Genomic DNA, 20679 nt, shown 5'->3' with positions numbered 1-20679 from the left:
CTTGTTTCTTGTTAATGCCTTGATCTTGTTTTTCTGTCTCAGCCTTAGTTGCAGGAAATTGTTGAGAGGGGCCCTTGGATTGTGGGGCCCCTTGCTTTACCGGAGAAAAAGGACCACTTACTTGGGCACCAGGTGGCTTTTGCTGCTGAGGGCCGGTAGGTCTCAGCGTAGCTTGTTGACTAGGCCCTCGCTGCTGTTGTTGATTGGCTGGGCCTAGTAGTCGTGGAGATCCAACGGATGATGGCACAGGAGGAGGAATGTCCCCTAAGCTCCCTGACATTGCTCTCTGGGTCTGGCATGTCAAACACAGCCATTCTTTCTTCTGAAAATGAAAGGAAAACATATAACATGTACATGGAAATAACTGTGATATAAAGGGGAAAAAACTGTAATCAAGTTAATCTGTCAATATTTAAATTACATCACTCGCCCTTACTGGCATTCACTTGCACTCTCTCTGCCTTTGTCACACTACTATTGTAATTTAAAAGGGATTTGATCAAGTCAAGCAAGCAAGCATTATTGGGCCCTGGCCAAGACTGTGACATTTTCTCAAAGGCCTTGCTGAGTCTCTTCAAAGCTACTCTTTAACAGACAATTATTTAGCCTCTGTTAAGTCCAGTAAGACACACAAGCTCAGAATGATAGCTTATACCGTCCACAGCAGGAGGCTCCTGTTTATTCAAAATCACAAAGCTTTTAATTTAACGCTTTAGGAGTGTGAGACTATAACCATATGATTATTAAGATCAAAATGATCATTTAGATCATAACCTCACAAATTATTGGATGAATCACATATCAGCTTTTCATTTCTAGAACAATGCTCAGAAATATATGTGGAAAACACTTGCTGTGCAGTTCATGATCTATATATAATCACTATATAAAATAGCACAATACAAAATACCAAAATACACACCAGGAATATGCAAACTGACATCTAGGACAGACGACTTCATAGAGAGTGATAAGCAAAATTGTACACACTGATAGTATGATCTCATAAAACACAGTTGCATTGCTAGATGAACTATAAAGTAAAAATCATTAGCAATTTTATAGTAAAATTCATTAAAGCATTGAGCCAGTACTTCCTTCTGCATCATCACATAAAATATTCACCATATATTGCACCATATATAGCACCAAATAGTACCACAGCATAAAATAAAACATCTACTAAAAGTTATTCTCTCAGGAACATTAACAGTTCTCCTAGTCCTAAATATAAAAGAGATCTTTTTTTTTTTTGATATGCTGCTCTCTTCTTGATTTTCCTGTCAGACTACTATACCTTCACAATACCTTTTGGAATTGTTTGCTGGGTTTTGTTTCTATTCAGTGACTGAGGTTTGGTGACTCAAGTTGATGTACAAGCAGTTGCATCAGTGTAGATCAGGACAGAATTCCATGGGGTGTACTGCTTGTTGATCTCTGGTGCACAATGCATACACAAGCATACCACAAAACTGCATCAGAAATTGCTCACTTATGTAAACTGCCCCAAAATAGAAGTCTTCATCTAAAGGTGTGTTGGTAGTTTGCTAAGGCATTGCTAAGCAGTTGCTTTTGTTTCTAGGAGGTTGTTTACTGGCAAAAGACAAAAACCAACCACCACCTTTTTCTATAATATTTTGGCCCCGGCATATGACTGGGATGCATAAGTGGAAATCTATAGAATTTAATGCTGAAGTTAAACAGTTTTGGGGTTCTACACAGTAATGGCAATAGTAATAAGTCCTAGATGTATTACTTGTAACTTCATACAAATTATGCCATTCAAATCTCCAAAGCCAAGCTGTTGAGTATAAAAAGAAGCTCTTTGTGGTAAGTAAACAGCTCTGCTTTTAACAAAATTCAGACAAAATGTACGTGCACAGCTTTGCTTGACTGCTAGAGCGGGTCAGGATGAAATCTGGGGAGAGGCTGAGAAACGGAAAGGTTCTGCCATGCGAGACAGACGCCTTTTCTTTTTGATTCTAGCAACCCCCCCCCCCCAGCCCCCCCTGTGCTCCACGCTGAAGCTAAATATAAACAGGTGCAGCGTTCACTCAAGGCTTGTGCAAAGCTCCCAAAATGCTCTGCCATCTGTGCCTTTCTGCTTTTTATGGTGTGTTGAAGTGGAATGGACGTTGTGTGAGTGTAGTCATTTCTGAGGTGTGCTTTTAGCATAATGAACAAAGCGAAGGTAGTAATGTAGTGTGTGCCTGTAAAGAAAGCCCAAGAAAAACTGTAACTGTTATTTCAAAGCAAATGATTTTTGAAAGCTGTGACTCATTTGGACTGGCTCAATTTACTCGAACGGTTGATTTCTAAAACACAGTCTTTTTGGCATGTATGTACGTATGCACCTTTGGGTTTAGAGGTCAATTATTAATAGATAAAGTGGGAAAAGCCTCTGAAATATAATAAAAAGGAAAAAAACTAAAGAGTAATGTTAATAATTAGTATTTTCTGTGTACATGTGAGCTTTCGAGTCTCAGGTAATGATGGAAAAGACACAAGTTACAAGGCCAAGACAATTCAAGGGCTAAATGCAGGCCTTTTAGCCTTAATAATAACTTCAATATATATTTATTATCACTAATAAAAAGGTATCTGCATAAGAAGTATACAGCAATATACATTTTAACAATCTACAGTAACTATCAAACATTCTACTGACATATTGGATGCCAAAGAATAACATGGTTAAACTTTATACCAATGCACTGAAGTATTTAGAAAATACTTGGATTAATGGGTTCCAAGGCAAGAACTGTTGCTTTGTAAAATAATGTTCAAGATTGCATCTAACTACATACTGTGAACAACAAATGTTTGCTAACATTATTTAGTGAATCCACAGGACCTGAATTAGCTAATTGCATACCTGTGTTACTGTCTGTGTCTGTGATTTTTGCTCCTAGTTCACAGTGTGTTTCGATGTTGCCATCAAGCAGGTGCAGACTGCTTTGCTTGCTGGGATAAACTTTGCATTTAATACATTTCAAATGTTATATAAACCACTTTTCTTATAAATCGCTGCATGCATCTGAATGTCTCAAAAGTTAAAATCTTTCAAAAAAAAATTAATTCAAAACCATCTACTTGACTGCTTTATACTGCACCACAACAGATTGAGTCTCCCAATGCTCACAAGAGTAACACAGCATTTGTAAGTAAATCATTTTAATATAAACAGGGAAAATGAAGCTCTGCTAGAAGTGAAACCACAATGAACACTTCCAGTGTAGACAGCTTCACTGACTATAAAGGGAACGTCTTGAGTTTTACACACCACTCATGTTCAGTAGACACGGTATACATCTCTCAGACTGAAATGGCTCTTCTCCCCTACAAAAAATATCTTAATGTAAATGCAAATGATCATTGTTAATGATTAGCATATAGATTAGTTTGTTTTCTAAAGCATCCTCCCTCCTGTTACAAAAACATGCCAAGTACTGGTCCCTATTCACAAACCATTACATGCAGCTCAGCAAATAAAAAGACAGAGGTAGAAAAATGAAAAGGCGAGAGATCAAAGTGTTAGCAGATCATTTTAGAGTCATTTAAACTCCACAGTGAAGGGCAGAGAGGTGTACAGCTCTTAACAGATTTACTTTAAGAGAGCAAGGCCTTAGACTTTGTTTCGCTTTACATAAAACTGTGCAACTCAGTGCTCAATGGGAAAAACACTCATAATCAATCTCTTTGAGATTGACGGAACATAAAGCAAGAGAAAAAAGTATGGATGTTTTATGTGTACAAGCAGAATTTATCGCAGTTAGGTAGGTTTATTAGAATTGATTATACAGATTATGAAGCAAGACAAGCATTGAAGGTTTCACTACAAATATTAACAGCACTCAAATGACAAAATCTCCACACATCTTGTTTCTTGTCTCTCTTGCATATCGACATCCAAGAAAAACGTCTCGGTTACGTCTGTAACCTCGGTTCCCCGAGAAGGGAACGAGACGATGCGTCGATAACGCTTTGGGAACGCATTCTGCGTGAGTGCGTCTGAAGCATCCATGTCAACTAGTCCAATGGCGAGAGTGAGCGTCAGGAGTGACGTCACGACCAGGAATTGATAAAAACCCCAACCGGCGCAACCGGTGTTAGCTTCGACAGTGCCGAAGCAAGTCGATCACAGGAACGAAGGAAGTATGGCAGGGAGACGCATCGTCTCGTTCCCTTCTCGGGGAACCGAGGTTACAGACGTAACCGAGACGTTCCCCATCGAGGGAGAGACGATGCGTCGATAACGCTTTGGGAACGAGAATACCCAAACCGCCATATTACAAGTGCCTGGGTGTCAGACAGAAAACCCAACGCCTCTAGAATTAAAAACCTGAGACCCGGGAGTAGCGTCCAGGTCTAGGCTATAAAACCTGACGAATGTGAGTGGCGAGGACCAGCCTGCCGCATCACAAACATCCTGAAGAGAGGCCCCAGATAATAAGGCTCTAGAGGCCACCATACTCCTAGTAGAATGAGCTCTGACCCCCAAAGGGCACGGTAGGTCAGAAGACTCATAGGCAAGAAGGATAGCCCCAACTATCCACTTACTAAGTGTCTGTTCAGTGGCAGGAAGACCTATCTTAGGTGACCCGAAACAAACAAACAGCTGATCGGATTTCCGAAAAGAAGAAGTCCGATGAACATAAGTGTCCAATGCTCGCACCGGGCACAAGAGGTTAGACTTTTCCTGGTCCGATGAAGCAAACGGGGGAGGACAGAAAGCCTGCAGAACAATAGGTCTCGGAACAACGGTCGGTACCTTAGGGACGTATCCCTGCTTCGGGTAGAGAAATGCTTTGACCATCCCAGGTGCAAATTCAAGGCAGGTGGGAGAAACCGAGAGAGCCTGAAGGTCTCCGACTCTTTTAAGGGACGAAATAGCAAGGAGAAAAGTAGTCTTAAACTAAAGAAACTTCTCAGAGACCGAATCTAGGGGTTCAAACGGAGCCCTAGAAAGGCCTTCTAAAACTATAGCCAGGTCCCAGGCCGGCACTCTAGAACGAGTTGCAGGTCTCAGCCTCAAGGTGCCACGAAGGAAACGAGAGATAAGAGGGTCTCGACCCAGAGATGCACCACCCACTGGGGTATGGAAAGCCGAGATGGCCGCCACGTAAACTTTTAAGGTGGATGGACATAGACCAGAAGCGAAGCGGTCTTGTAAAAACTCAAGAACTGAGCCAACAGAGCAGTGGACGGGGTCACACTGATGTTGGTAACACCAAGAAGAAAAAACATTCCATTTGAGTCTATAAAGTTTCCTCGTAGCTGGAGCTCTGGAGCTAAGAATGGTCTCCACAACCTCAGAAGCTTCCAAATCTCTGGCCGGGGGTGAAATATAGTGCCCCCGGCCTGAGATAGAAGGTCTTTCCTGATCGGGATCTCCAAGGGAGAACCGTCGAGGAGATGAATCAGGTCCGCAAACCAGATTCGACTCGGCCAGTGTGGAGCTACGAGAAGTAGACTTACTCCGTCCTGGCGGACTCTCTCCAGAACTCCTGGGAGCAGAGCAACAGAGGGAAAGGCGTACAGACGTAGCCTCGGCCATGTCTGTACCATAGCGTCCAACCCCAGGGGGGCTGGATGAGTAAGGGAGAACCATAGTGGACAGTGCGTCGTGTACTGAGAAGCAAACAGATCCACTTCTGCTTGGCCATAACATTCCCATATGAGCTCCACCACCTCCAGGTGAAGCCTCCATTCCCCTGGCCTCAGCACCTGCCTCGACAGGGTGTCTGCTCCAATATTCTGAGTCCCTGGTATATACATCGCCCTCAGAGAGCGTAATTTCCCCAGAGACCACAGGAGGATCTGGTGCGCTAATTTGCAGAGTGGGCGCGAGCGCAGACCCCCCTGACGGTTGATGTAAGAGACCACCGATGTATTGTCTGTGCGGACCAGCACATGATGGTCCCTCAGGTCTGGCAGGAAGTGCCTCAAAGCTTTGAAGACAGCCATCATCTCCAGGCAGTTGATGTGCCAAGAGTGATGATGGCTCTCCCACAGACCCTGAGCTGAGCGGCCTTCCATTACCGCTCCCCAGCCGGTAAGGGAAGCATCTGTCGAGATGGTAACCCGATGACAAAGAGCTCCCAATACCGGACCCTGGGACAGGAACCAGTGTTCTCTCCATATGACCAAGGCGCGGAGACACCGCCGCGTGATCTTGATCGTACGAAGTGGGTTTCCCCTCGGGGAGAACCCTCTGGTCCTGAGCCACCACTGTAAAGGTCTCATGCCCAGCAGGCCAAAGGGGATCACATTGGACGCTGCTGCCATGAGACCCAACAATCTCTCGAACTGTTTTACAGTGCGTGACTGGCCTAGCTTTAGCTCCGAAGTGGCTGCGAGGATGTTGGCTACACGAGCGGGCGAAAGAGAGGCTCGCATCGTGACCGAATCCCATACCACCCCAAGAAAAGTGGTCCTCTGTAATGGAGATAGCACACTCTTCTTGGTTTTGAGCCTCAAACCCAACTTTTGCATATGAGCGAGGACGACATCTCGATGCCGAACCGCCAACTGTTCTGATTCTGCTAAAATCAACCAGTCGTCCAGGTAATTCAGAATACGTATGCCCTGCAGCCTGAGCGGGGCCAGAGCTGCATCTACGCATTTCGTGAATGTGCGGGGTGAGAGAGCTAGACCGAAGGGAAGTACCCGATACTGGTATTCTTTGCCCCCGAAAGAAAACCTTAGGAACTTCCTGTGCTGAGGGAGGATGGAGATATGGAAGTACGCATCTTTTAGGTCTATTGTGACGAACCAGTCCTCGGATCTGATTTGAGTCACGATCTGTTTGAGTGTCAGCATCTTGAATTTTAATTTCTGAACTGTACGATTCAACAGACGAAGATCTAAAATGGGACGCAGCCCTCCATCCTTTTTTGGAACAATGAAATAACGGCTGTAAAAACCTGATGCCCTGTCGGGAGGATACACCTGCTCTATAGCATTTTTCGCTAAAAGAGATTTCACTTCTTGCTCCATGACCAGAGCCTGCTCGGGATGCACTACTGTGAGCAACACCCCGTTGTAGCGTGGGGGACGAGAACCGAACTGGATTCTGTAACCCTTCTCTACTATCTGCAGGACCCATTGAGATATATTCGGCAGACTTTTCCATTCTGTCAGACATTCTACTAAGGGAACCAGCTTCTCGAGGCTGGCCTCTGGTGTAATTTAAACGGCTAGTTCGGGGACCTGAAGCCGAAGCGCAGGAACCACCCGAGCTAACTGCTCTTGGACCCCCCTCAGAGGGAGCGAGCCTGACGCAGCGTCTGGGAGACACAGCGCCAGAGACCCGCTGGAGACCGCTGCGCCCCGAGGCACCAAGGGTGGCGGGGTTGGCAGGACGGCCCCGTGAGAGCACCGAGACCGGACGGGCACCGTATACTGAGGTGTACACCGCACCGTCTCGATTGGGGCTGCCCTCACAGGTCTGACCCATTTGGCGTCAGGACCTTTTCTTCTGAGCCGAAGCTTTCTTAGCGAGAAGAACGGTCCTCAGATCCGGCTTCTGCTTAGATTGCTTTGGCTGTGAGTGCTGGCTCGGTCCCCGTGATTTTTGAGGAGGAGCGCGAGACGCAACACTCTCTTTTTGAAAAACATGATATGAGGAGCATGATGGCTGGGGCTGCCTTGCACGCCCAGCAGCATCAGGATTAGAACGGCGAGGGAGAAAACTTTTAAAAGCTTCAGATTGCTTTTTATTTTCTTGAAATCTTTCAACCACTTCATTCACAGCATCACCAAACAGACCTTCATGAGAAATGGGAGCGTCTAAAAGAAAAGATCTATCTTTATCTTTAATATCTGAAAGATTAAGCCAAAGGTGTCTTTCTGTAGAAACCAAAGAAGCCATAGATCTACCAATAGCACGTGCTGTTTCTTTAGTCGCCCTGAGAGATAAATCCGTAGCCCGACGAAGTTCGCGAATTTCGTCACGGCTGACTCCCTCACTGTTATCTAACTCCCCCAGCAGCTCAGCCTGATAAGCCTGAAGCAAAGCCATCGAGTGAAGGCAAGCTCCAGCCTGACCTGCTGCTGTGTAAGCTTTACCCACTAAATTAGATGTGATCTTTAAAGGCTTCGTGGGCAAAGTCGGGTTCTTAATAGATGACGCTGAACCAGGGGAAAGATAGCTCGCGAGCGTCTGCTCCGCCCGGGGCATCGCTTCATAACCATTTTCTTTCAGCCCTCTTATATCAGAATAAATGCGCACTTGAGGGCTGAAAAGACGTGATGAATATGGCTTATTCCACGATCTAGACAGCTCACTGTGAAGATCAGGGAAAAAAGGGAGACCCTGTGATGTAGGCGATGTTTTAGAAGACAGAAAACGCTCGTCTAATTTGCTTTTAGGACGAGCGCTCTGTTTATCAGATGGCCAAGATATATGTAATTTATTTACAGCTCGTGTTAATACATCAACCAACTCCTCATATGCTGGGGAAAGAGATGGCGAATCCTCTTCCCCCCTGATTGTGTCACCTTCACTGCCCGTTACATCTAACTCCTCGGAGCTAGAGCAACGAAGCAATGGGCTCTCCCCCCGGGCGGAAGAAGCCGCGGGGCGGGCTTCCGACACCGGAGTTTGATCTATGGATCTCCCAGGTAAGGGAGGAGAAAGAGCCCCGTTGACAAGCGGGAGCGGAGCATGCGAAGCGAAAGCTTCTCACAATGCGGGCAATCAGTCTTCTCGAAGGCTGATAACGCATGCTCCACTCCCAAACAAACTACACAAAGCTCGTGTGTATCCCCACCCGTTAAATAACGCGGGCAGGGAGAAGCACACGGTTTGAATAGTTGCTTAGCCATAGTATATAAACTTTGCACAAGACAACAGTAAATATGACAGACAGGTTTGACACAGATCGCTTGCTGAGGCACAGAAAGCTAACACCGGTTGCGCCGGTTGGGGTTTTTATCAATTCCTGGTCGTGACGTCACTCCTGACGCTCACTCTCGCCATTGGACTAGTTGACATGGATGCTTCAGACGCACTCACGCAGAATGCGTTCCCAAAGCGTTATCGACGCATCGTCTCTCCCTCGATGGGGAACTCACACTTTTCCTCTACCAGGCTGCTTGCTGCAAAAAAACATGTCAGTGTAAGGCTGTGAAGGATTTGCTTTTAGAATTTTGAAAGCAAGAACTGAGGCATTTTTACATACTTCGTAAGTGTAGTCTGCACAACTGACTGAAAAGAGTTGCATTTGTCTTGCCATGTGAAATGGATTCTATTTTTTTTTATAGCCTACCTTATTTTTTCAATTTTCTACAACCACATTCAATGTCAAATCAGGCAATAAAAAGTGCATATCACAAATCAATGCACTTGGCCAAGCAGGGAAGAGAGCTGGATTGGCAAAATTCTGTTTTTGTAGCCACTGATCTGAGAATAACTGCATTTAGGGAAAGTTTTAGATGAAATAGATTTACATTTGTTCAGTCTATAGACACTTATCCAAAGCAACTTTATAAATAAGGACACAATATTCATCTTATGAAGGCAATAACGAGAGTGCTTACAATACAGGACAGACTAGAAAACTAAGTTTTTTTTCTTCAAATAAATAGAATGTAAAACATTTCAATAGAGAATTATTCCAAATGCAACTAGTTTCAACTAGTAATGCATCAGTAAATGTTGTCATCATGTTAAGGGACTGTGCTGGTCAGACTATAGTTATTGCAGGACATTGGGGTGGCATGGATTAGTGTAAACTCATGTAGGCTGGTAGCTCGAAGGTTATAGGTTCAAGCCCCAGAAGGGATGATTTATGAGCTATAATCACTATGCTCTTGCTCTAAGAGGAATGGTCTATGAAAAAAAAAAAAAAAAACACAAGAAGTCAATAAGGATAAGAAGTGTGTGCTTAATAAAGAATAATTATAGTGTTTATTTTTTGGTTAAGTGTACAGAAAGGCATACATTACATTTACATATGAATTAAAGTTAGAGACTGTGACATTACAATTTTGAGGTTTGACATTAAAATATTACAACCACAGAGGTATAACGTTCATGTCTGAGCTTTTCAATCAAAATGCTACATTTATTCCAGACAAACAGAGCCATCTACAGTCTACACATTAAATTAGCTCATTTCTGTGAATAAAACATAATCTCATGATGGCTGCAATGCTTTCTGTATCAGAAATACAGACAGTGATTATGTCCAGAATCCTCAAAATTATGCAAAGGCTCCAGAGTCTTAAACATAATTTGATATAGTATCAGGGATATCTTTAGTACCGTCAAATAAGATTACACTTCTACAAAAATCTGATTAGACAACTATTGAAACATGCCAGACTTTTTCAAGAAAATCAAAATAAATATATATGAAATTAGTGGACACTACTATTGCTCATAAGCATTTTGACTAAACTATAAGCCCAAAGTTTTAAACTAAGTGCGTAACTCATCACACATAGTTTGTGGACAGTTGCTGAGGAGAGGCATGCTATTATTTTTCTAATCAGTTTGACTTTTTTGCCTGGTAATAAAAATCAGGAGATGTGAGCCATATCTACAACTTACAAACTTCGAGGGCCTGTAGGAAACCACCCAGAACACCCTAGCAATGCCCCAGTGATCAGTGGGATTTTTAGTAAGAAATTAGTACTCAGCCTTAGTATTCAGTAAGGATGCATTAACCTGATCATTATAAATGTCAAAACATTTATGATGCTACAATAATTGCTGTTATTTTTTTTTATTTTCTGTTCATTAAAGAATTCTGGAAAAAAAAGTATCATGCTTTCCACATAAATATTAAGCAGCACAACTGTTAATAATAATTAGAAATGTTTCTTGAGCATCATGTGACTCTGAAGACTGGAGTAATGATGCAGAAAATTCAGCTTTGCATCAAAGGAATAAATAACAGAAAACAGTTATTTTAAATAGTAATGATATTGCACAATATTTCAGTTTTTACTGTATTTTTGATCAAATAAAAGAGACTTCTTTCAAAAACAGTACAAACCTAACCCACAAACTTTTGAATGATTGTTTTAATAAAATAAAATGAAGCTGAACATGTAGTTTGTGTGAAACAACAAAAAGTCTGTTCTTTTTAAATGCGTGTATTATGACTTTTGATGATAGGGGCCAATTAGAATTCCTCTCTGGAATACAGAGCTGTGCGTTCATTAAAAGAACAATCAGAGACGCCTCTCCACAGATTACAGGAAAAAAAAGGGTTCTCTGGATTGATCCACACAGCGAGTTTTGCTGACTCACCCTCTGACCAGACACCTGCAGATCAGCATGAGCTGCGGTTACATGACAGAGTTTGTGTGTTTGCATGGACATTCATGGGAACAATAGTGGTACATGATGGAACCATGTGACCTTTTACATCTCCTGCCGTGCGTTACAATGTGAATATTATGCTATGACAGTGGTCTTTAAGAACATTTGGATGTCTATATATATATAAACAGCAACTTGATATTTATATATAAAGTATTAATAGGATAAAATAAGAATACTTTTTGTTTTTTTACTCATTTTGGGGGGAGAAGAAGGGAATCTATTTCTATGGAAGCATAAAACCGTCTTCAATCCGGGAAGTATAGTAATATATTACAGAAGGAAATCCATCCTCTGCCAGCTGTGGTTCCCTTGTTTCCCCTGAGGAGGGCACCAGAGAGAGCACAAACAACTACACATTTAATCAACTCCACGTTGGGGCACAGGTGCAACCACATGCTCATACTCGCCGTCCACACACTCGCTCCACTCTGCCAGAATTCCCATTCGCCTGTTGACATAAACAGCCACATGCGTATGCTCGCATCTCTCTACAGGACGCTTCCATCCCTGCTGACAGCCCACTGGGCACAGGTACTCACGCTGAAACAGGAAATGTCAGTGCTCATTAACAGCCAAGACACACCCACTCACCATCCCTACACGTCACATACCTGACCCTTACTGCTGGACTCCCATCAGCCTATGCACTGATTTATGAACGTTTCTCACATGCATGTGCATTCATCTGTCATGCTCTGCTGTGTGATTATGTGCGAATGTGTGTGCATGTGTCTGTGTCAGGATGGTTTTGCAGGGCAAGCTAAGAGATATGTGGGTTAATCCTGTGGGACTCCTTCAATGGGCCACGTGGCACTGCACACACACACACACACACACCAACACAGATCCTCCGGGCCTGCTGCCCTGAGTCTGAGCCTGCACCGGATTACCGAGAGTAGGAAATGAAAGATCATGCAGCATAAAGGCACTCAAAGATCCCCCATTCAGACTCCATCAGAGAAAAGAAAAGTGGGAAAGAGAGAAAGAGAAAGCCATCTGCGTGTGCACTGTGCATCCACCTGAGCGAAAGCACTGCAATGCATATGTTACAGTAGTTTGCTCCTGTACCGCCTCACTATCCATTAAGAGCACTGGGATTCATTCACTGCAGCAGAAACCTGTGAGAACTGAATTATTTGCTTACTGCATGTGGAGAGTCTCAACTGAAGCTCCTGCAGCACCTGAGGCAAAGAAAGATTCTGGATCATGTGGGTATAATTGATTTTGCTGTATATTAGCCTTAGATAAGCAGTGATATTACACAACGCAAAAGAATAGAAAGCAGGGACTTCAGAGAGAGCAGTCAGTTAGGACCTTGAAGAGATTTTGTCTGCTTTAGTTTTTCTCCCAATTATATATCTAATATAATAAATATTTGATTTTTGCATTAAAGGAATAGTTCACTCATAAATGAAAATTCTGTCAATTTACTTACTGATGTCAACATCACTTTCTTCTGCGAAGCCCAAAAGATGATGTTAGAGAGAATGACTGGCTCAATCATCATTCACTTTCATTGTGTGGGGGGAAATGCAATAAAAGTAAATGGCGACTGAGGCTCTCAGTCCCTAATATACTGTCTAACATCTCCTTTTGTGTTTCAGTGAAGAAAGAAAGTCATACAGGTTGGAGAAATATGAGGGAGAAATAAATGATGACAGATATGCCATTTTGAGGTGAACTATCACTTTAAGCAGTGCATGCTCCCTGATTTATGTTTTGCACTACATTACAATTGCCATATTATTCAAATTATTCTCTAACTTTTCTGGCCAGTCAAAACTGTGAAAGAGAGAAACTGTCTGGATATTAGAAGCAAGACAACGTGACAATATCAAAGGAATAGTTCAGTCCAAAATTTAAATTAACTGAAAATTCAATCACCCTCAGGCCATCTAAGATGTTCAGGAACAGATTTGGAGAGATTAAGCATTACAATAGATCCTCTGCAATGAATGGGTGCCGTAACACAATGAAGTCCAGACAGTTGACGGCACCCATTCACTGTAGAGGATCCGTAAGTGACGTAATACTACATTTCTCCAAATCTGTTTTGATTAAGCAACAAACTCATTTTAGGTTAACTATTCCTTTAATAATGTCTCTCGTCTTATTTTGTACAATGCTTTACATTATTTTAAAAAGAAATTGTTATTCTTATTCAAAATCCAGTAACTTTTTCTGCCTCTGAAACATTCCTTTTCTGCTGATGTGACCAGCACCACATGTACGTACAAGGAAAAATGACATGAATATTTGTGCAGTTTTACTGAATAAGGAAAGATTTGACTTAAAGCTGCGGTAGGGAACTTTTGACGCTCTAGCGGTTAATGAACAGAACTGCTTGCGTCTTGCGGAAGAACATCGTAGCCGGAACTACTTCTCTCTGTTTATGTCTATGAAGAATCACAAAGGTACTGTGTTACTCCGCCGCGGTACCCCCGAACCAATCTAAAATAGTCCGAATATAAACACTTATTATAGGTGCACCCTAGTGATTCAGGACAAGCTAAAAACACGGTTTGGAAAATGGATTCATGGTGTACTCGCTTATTATATACATTTTTCTGAACACATAACAAAGTTACCGACCGCAGTTCTGATTGGTTGTTTCTTACCGGGAGTGGTCCGTAACTGCAAATGGCAATAGGACCACTGGGAGGAGCCAGAGGAGCTTGATTTTTTTTCACAGATTATCTGTCTCATATTCTACTGTCAGGACATAATGACAGGTTTAACAAATATGTAAAAAATATATATTTACAAAAGTTACCTACTGCAGCTTTAAGGTTGTCAAAGCACAAACACAGAAATGTGTTAATCAAGTTCTGCTATACCATGTATCATTTACTGGTAGATAAACAGTATTCGAGTGGCCAGAACTGATTTACTGTTTTTACAAACGAGAAAGGCTTAGAAACATGAAGTAATGTGAATATGTTGTGCAAATACACAACAAATTTAATACATTAACATTATTAAAATAAATATAACAATTAAACATTTTATATACTGATAAGCATCATTTATTTCTAGCCAAAAACATCCTTGTGATCTGTAGTTACCGTGATATACACTACGGTTCAAAAAAGCATCTATGAAAAATACAGTAAAAATAAAAACAATTTTGAAGTATAATAACAATTTAAAATAACCATGCTCTATTTAAATGTTTTAAAATGTAATTAATTCCTTAAATTAAGAATTAAAAAAATTTCAGTGTCACATCCTTCCTCCTTCAATCATTAAAAAAAAACAAGGAAAAGTACTAAGTACTCTATCAACGTTTGAATGTTAGAGTAGAATTACCTATACTGTGATATGTGTTTGTTCTGCCCACCTCTACTTTAAAATAACAAGGAAGCCCTATCACACACACACAAGCGGGCCTGAATAGCACCCGCGTGTCGCTGCAGGATAACAGGCTGTCATCAGCGATTAAGCTGGTGCGGGCACGGACTGTTAGTCCCTCTCAGGGCCGAGCAGGGCAGGGTCATGTATTTGCACTCTTTATTTACGGCTTGTGTCGCTGTGAATCACTCCTTTCAAAATGAAATCACACAGATGCTCGGTGACAGACAAGGTGTAATGGCAATAACAACAAACACACCGCAGACCATATCAAATGTTATCTGTAATGAAGAAAGTGCAGTGTGAAAACTGTTCCCCTGAATAGCAGCTTCCTACGGCCCATAATGCTCTCTGATTACCTGAGTGGAAGCCCAGATCTCTTGACTACACCTTGGAGCATTTCGACTCTCAACCCAAACATATTTTACTCCAGACAGCCAGAGAAAATATCTAATATCCAGGCACTGACGCTGGGTGCTTAGCTTATTTTCATTGGGCTATTTGTCATTTAGCAGATGCTTATATCTGACGCAAATTACAGCACATTTGCTATAACCACCTGTGGGTAGCAAAATAAAAACATTTAGATTACATCCCAAAAAATGTACCGCTACACCATCACTACAGGACGTCACTCCAATGAATGTTATACTATTAAACATAATAATTGTTTATTTTATATGTATTTATATTTTATTTCATTTGCAAAATGCAATTCAAGCTATTTTGGATAAAAGCATCTGCCAAATGCATAAATGCACATATCCCATATGTTGGTTGCATTACTCAGCATTGCCACAACAGAATTGTTTTCTATGGTCAGTTTTCACTTATATGTCAACTACTGTAATGGTCGAATTTGAGGAAAATCTAACATGTTGGAAACATGTCAACATCTTTGTTGACACATATACAACATGCTTTGGCAAAGCGTTAATGACTGCTTCCATATGTTCCCTGGCCAAAAAGACAGTGGGAAATCTCCTTCGATGTCCCACTGAGAACAGGGACTGATGTGAAAAGTGTAAGATTAGGGCCTGTGTGTATAAAGCTAAAGCGCCTAAGGCGAGGATTACTCTCATAGTAACTATTTTTCTCTGTCAATTTAACTGCTTTTGTTAAAGCATAGCAGGCAAAAGACTGATCCACTGGATTTTTGGTCTTGCTGTGAGATACAAATGACTTTATAGTGCACTTCTTTATCAAAAATACACCATAGTAACTTTAATTTCCACCACAAATACTATAGTGAGAATCAAAGAAGTGCAAAGAAACATCTATTTTATCTGAAATTGTTCTTCAACTAATTTAATTTCATATGTCAGGTGAAATGGAAGACAATGTGGTATGTTTTAATACTGAATGACTGCTGCTACTATCAGTCATAGATAGCAACAACAGCAATATATTCACTACTGCAAGGCTGACCTACAAAATCCCGGGCCTGACTGTGGCAGATGGAATGAAGTTATCAAATTAAATGTCACAAGTTCATTTAAGCACTCAAATTGGTCTGCAAGAATGATTGCAACCCTCTAGTAACAAGAACATTAATGTTTTATGTAAAATCAGTCAATCAGTTTATGTTTAATTGCACCAATTTTTTTCTTTCCCTCCAGTTTAAGAGATGCAGGTCCAGGACTATTCTGGACAAACCTTGAGAGTGCACAGTCATGAGTCTAGATTTCTACAGATATCTGTTTCCTCACTTGGCACACCCATTCTCCTCTCCTCTCATTTCTTCATCCTTCACTATCATCTCATCGTGTCTCAGCATCCATCTCTCATTTCTTCTTTCACTGCTCTTCAGGCCTGATGAGGAGATATGCAGGCCTGGCCGGGAGACAGCAGTCAATGTGACCGGGAGCTATTTGAAATGGCCAATCACATTCGAGGTGATTAACATCAGCCAATCAAGTCAGAAAGACTAAATGCCTGCAGGAAGTCATTGTGAGTCAGAAGAGCATCAGTAAACACAGCACTATGTCTATGTGTGTCTCTGACACCCACTACTATTTAATGGGTCTGACCAGACCGCTAATTCAAGTGAAGACAGATCTTAATTGCACACCAAACAATGCCATTCAAGAGAAGTGTATACTATCAACTGTATACTATACTATCTACTCAAGTATAGCTATAAGACTTTTGAATGGTCTTTTTTATCTACAAATTTACATTCAGTGTATATCCAGACACATTCTGGTCAAACTCTGAATAACTCAGATTTACAGAGACCAACTAGTCTTCCCTTATGGAATTGACCCACTAGTACATTTACATTTCCGAGTGTCTATTTAAACTAGCCTTGTTGGCAGAGGCTATTTTCACTAACTCCGCCCACCAACGTGTGATTGGGCTAGTCAACACTACAAAAGACGGCTGTCAAATGTCAGCTCCAGTGGCGTAGGTAAAGTACGTATCGCAGTCTTTTGGGTTCCAAACCCGCATTTTGCCGAACTATTTTCTTGCATTTTCAAATCTCATATTACATCGGAAAGGCATTTATTTTCTATACAAATTAAGAAAATAATCAATAAGTTGAAAATAAATCAGGTAGGGTTATTTCCCAATGAGGTGGCATCCATTTAGTAATCTGAATTAAAATTATAATTTACACCCAGTATGTTATTGTTGTGTACTGTTTTATAATGTATTACAATTCTGAGGTGCAGATAACTGCCACTGTTTGCATTGAGTAGATATAAATGGCAAATCCTGCTATTTTAACAATGTAAATATAATATATTGTCATTTGCACTTATTTGCACTGTAAATAGCATCTATCACTAAGAAAATATGATATATTTGCATCTATTGCAAACAGTCGCTGTCTTTACATTTCTTTTCTTAGTGAAAACAGACTTTTTGTGCACAAAGTGACAAAAAAAGTAACTAAAAGTAAAAAATAAGTGGCCGAATCCAAGACAGATAGCTAAGATTCACATGCTATGCTAAGACCTCAAGAACCCAGACAACTTTTTGTGTAACTTTTTTTAACATGCATCACCTAGTGATGCTTCTGTACACATCGTCAGTGGTGTTTCCTGGGGTCATCCGGTGTTTCGGGTCTATCAACAATCAGACACCCTCACCCAGTCGACCCAGCCGGGGTTGATCAAGTCCTGACTTGTGTCCAGGTAGCACTACCCTGCCCCATGGCTCTCCTCTCCCGATCCAGAGCCACCTTGAAGCAGGCTCCTCTGCCTCTGTGGCTGGCTCACACTTTGCTCGCCAGCAATTTCACAACAACAACAACAAACAAAAAAAATTATACAATGATGCCATAACAAACTGAATGCATTAACGAATTAAAGTATACAAGGATAAATTGGATTGTGATTTGAAGTGAGATTTGAAGTGATTTTTAAAAATCCTCCAGGTTTGCTGCTAATTATCATTATTATTACTATTACTATTAATGACAATACTTATTGTTTTTAATACATACATATTAAACAATAAGAAATTACTAAAATTACTAAAATATTTTACTGTAAAAAAAAGTATTTAAGAAAAATAATGTAATTATGATAATTTAATAGTCCAACTGTAAAATTACAATATGAATATTTGTCTGTTATGTAAGTCTGTCAAACTAGCTTTTAATCTGGCAGAAAACTGTTGTTCTTAAAGTTGTCATATGATGCAATTAAAATTTGTCCTTTTTCTTTGGAGTTTTACAAGCTCTTGGTGCATAAAGAAGATCTGTAAAGATGCAAAGACTAAAGTCTCAAATCCAAAGAGATATTCTTTATAAAAGTTAAGAGTCAACCACACCTTCCTAAAACACCTCGTTCTAACACGCCCACACATGTCTACACCACGATTTGGGAAAATTTGCATAACGCCACCCAAATGTTCATGAAAATAAAGAAGCGTAACTTTTTTTCTCACTGTTAACATTTCCATGACACACTTGAGGCATTCAGCCAATCACAATGAACTGGATAGCTGGCCAATCAGAGCACACCTCATTTTTCAGAACGATGAGCCTTGTAAAAATCCACGAAAGGCGGGACATAGTCGGGCAACAAGAATGTACATTATGTGTAAAAGAATACTTTTTTTTTTTTTTTTACCTTAAACTGCATAAACACATTGCATTACAAAAAAAAAAAAAACACAAAATAATGCTATTTTTAGCAATGTCATATGACCCCTTTATTCAAAATTAACATTAGTACATTGTAGATAATGGTTACATTTTCTGAAATAAGTACGTAGTAGTTAAAGACACCTAATATAAAGTGGGAACATCTAATCTTTGATTACTCCTAAAAAAAGACAATGGTTACAAAATTTAACTAATAGTGAACTCAACAATATTCCCAGTAGAATAATAAGAATGAAAAAATAAATAAAGGTTATGTTAGTCCTTAAATTTCACACGTTTGTGGCTCAGTCACAGTGTAAAGGAATCTAGGAGTCTAGATCCAAAACAGAGAAATTAACTTGGCTAGATTGTGAAGTCTCCATCATTAGGTGACATTAAAAGACTAAAGTGGCCTGGCCTTGATGATTAAGGCTATAAAAGAGGAACAATTTCGTCATTTAATTATGAAACTGTGTCCCCTCCAATGAGTCACGTCTGTTCCAGCACCTGTGAGGGGAGACCAATCAATCAAATCAATGCTGCCCAGCCAATCAGCGCTACTGCACACAGGAAGCAGGAAATGCTGGGTCTGATTCATCTGTGTAAAACATATCCAGTCTGAGACAGGCATCAACCCCCTCAGGAGCATTAGTCTGATGAATAGAGCTGTCTGCATAGCACAACAGCAATCTAGTCTGAAGACAAATGGTTTTTGACCTCTGCCAACATTCACGGATTCAGAACTCACAGGAATGCCTCGGAGCCATGTTTGCTGGTTTATCATAACATGCTAACAGTACTCAAAAAAAAAGGGAATCTGAATAATTCCTGTGTCATCTTGGCTCTTAACTAAAGCCAGGTGTACAGAGGGTGACTTTTGCCATGTAAGACAATTTGTCAAACAATGTGGTTACACCGTACAATAAGGTCATTATTCATTTAAAAAATATACTACCGTCCACTGTTAATTCATGTTTGTTCATAATACATTAAATGTTAATAAATTGATAAATAAATTAATTTAAATGATTTGTTACTCACATTGATTAAATAAATACAAATAAAAAGTACAAACTAAATGTGTAAGTACTATTCACCGATTGGCTATTCATTGTTAAGCACAAAAATTCTAAAATACACTAAAAACAGTTTTCTATTTTAATTGACTTAAAAATGTAATTCATTCCTGTGATGGAATGAATAAAACTATTCATTTCTTTAAAAAATGTGCATATCTTATGGACAAATGGAACATTATGCAACATTAATATCATGTTAATTAGATGTTGCCCTGTCAAACCTAGGCTTTTCCTCAAGATCTCACCAGATTATATTCTACAATCAGACAAGCAACAGTCGTGATGAACATGGGAAATAAAATAAACATAATTCAGCATGCACCCAGCTTTTAATTAGAATACTCAGACTGGGATTTCTAAAATTCCTGTACTCCTTACTTCCAAACCAGCGCCAACTAATTCCCAGATTAACTCAGCACAAAGAACTAAAGGGAAGACAGTAATCCAAAGTGACATATCCCGCCTCCATTTGGGAGAAACTGGGTGACTTGATCAAGGATCTCATATCGAAAGCTGTGATAATCTCGTTAAAAGTTAACGATTTAGGGACGAGCTAGGCTGAACCTCCCTATCAATATTTTATCGGCCTGCCTTGCAGAATCAAGCTCTTTAATCACAAAGGGGAGGTGGGGATCTTTCTAGCCAAAAGCGCATTCACAAATTTGCAGTAGGCAGCAAGGCTTGAGCAGACACAATCGCTCAGCTTGAGCTCCTTGGCTTCAAGTAACCCTGGTTTTGCAGCGATTAAATTCAAGACTTGATTTCATGGTGAAACATCTCAACATCTATTTTTCACTGTACAATGTTATTTTTCC

At 40.6% G+C, this 20679-nt stretch overlaps 1 protein-coding gene across 1 annotated transcript in view; it reads right to left on the bottom strand.

The window, feature by feature from the left end:
* Positions 1-20679, bottom strand: part of bsnb (bassoon (presynaptic cytomatrix protein) b) — an 87971-nt gene that overhangs the window by 22263 nt on the left and 45029 nt on the right. The window contains exon 3 of the mRNA XM_052569727.1: positions 122-322. Within this exon, the coding sequence (XP_052425687.1) occupies positions 122-322 (201 nt within the window). The remainder of the gene's footprint in view (positions 1-121; positions 323-20679) is intronic.

Source organism: Carassius gibelio, chromosome B11 (genome assembly GCF_023724105.1).
Source record: "Carassius gibelio isolate Cgi1373 ecotype wild population from Czech Republic chromosome B11, carGib1.2-hapl.c, whole genome shotgun sequence".
Lineage (NCBI taxonomy): Eukaryota > Metazoa > Chordata > Actinopteri > Cypriniformes > Cyprinidae > Carassius > Carassius gibelio.
This window is presented reverse-complemented; position numbering and strand designations above follow the sequence as displayed.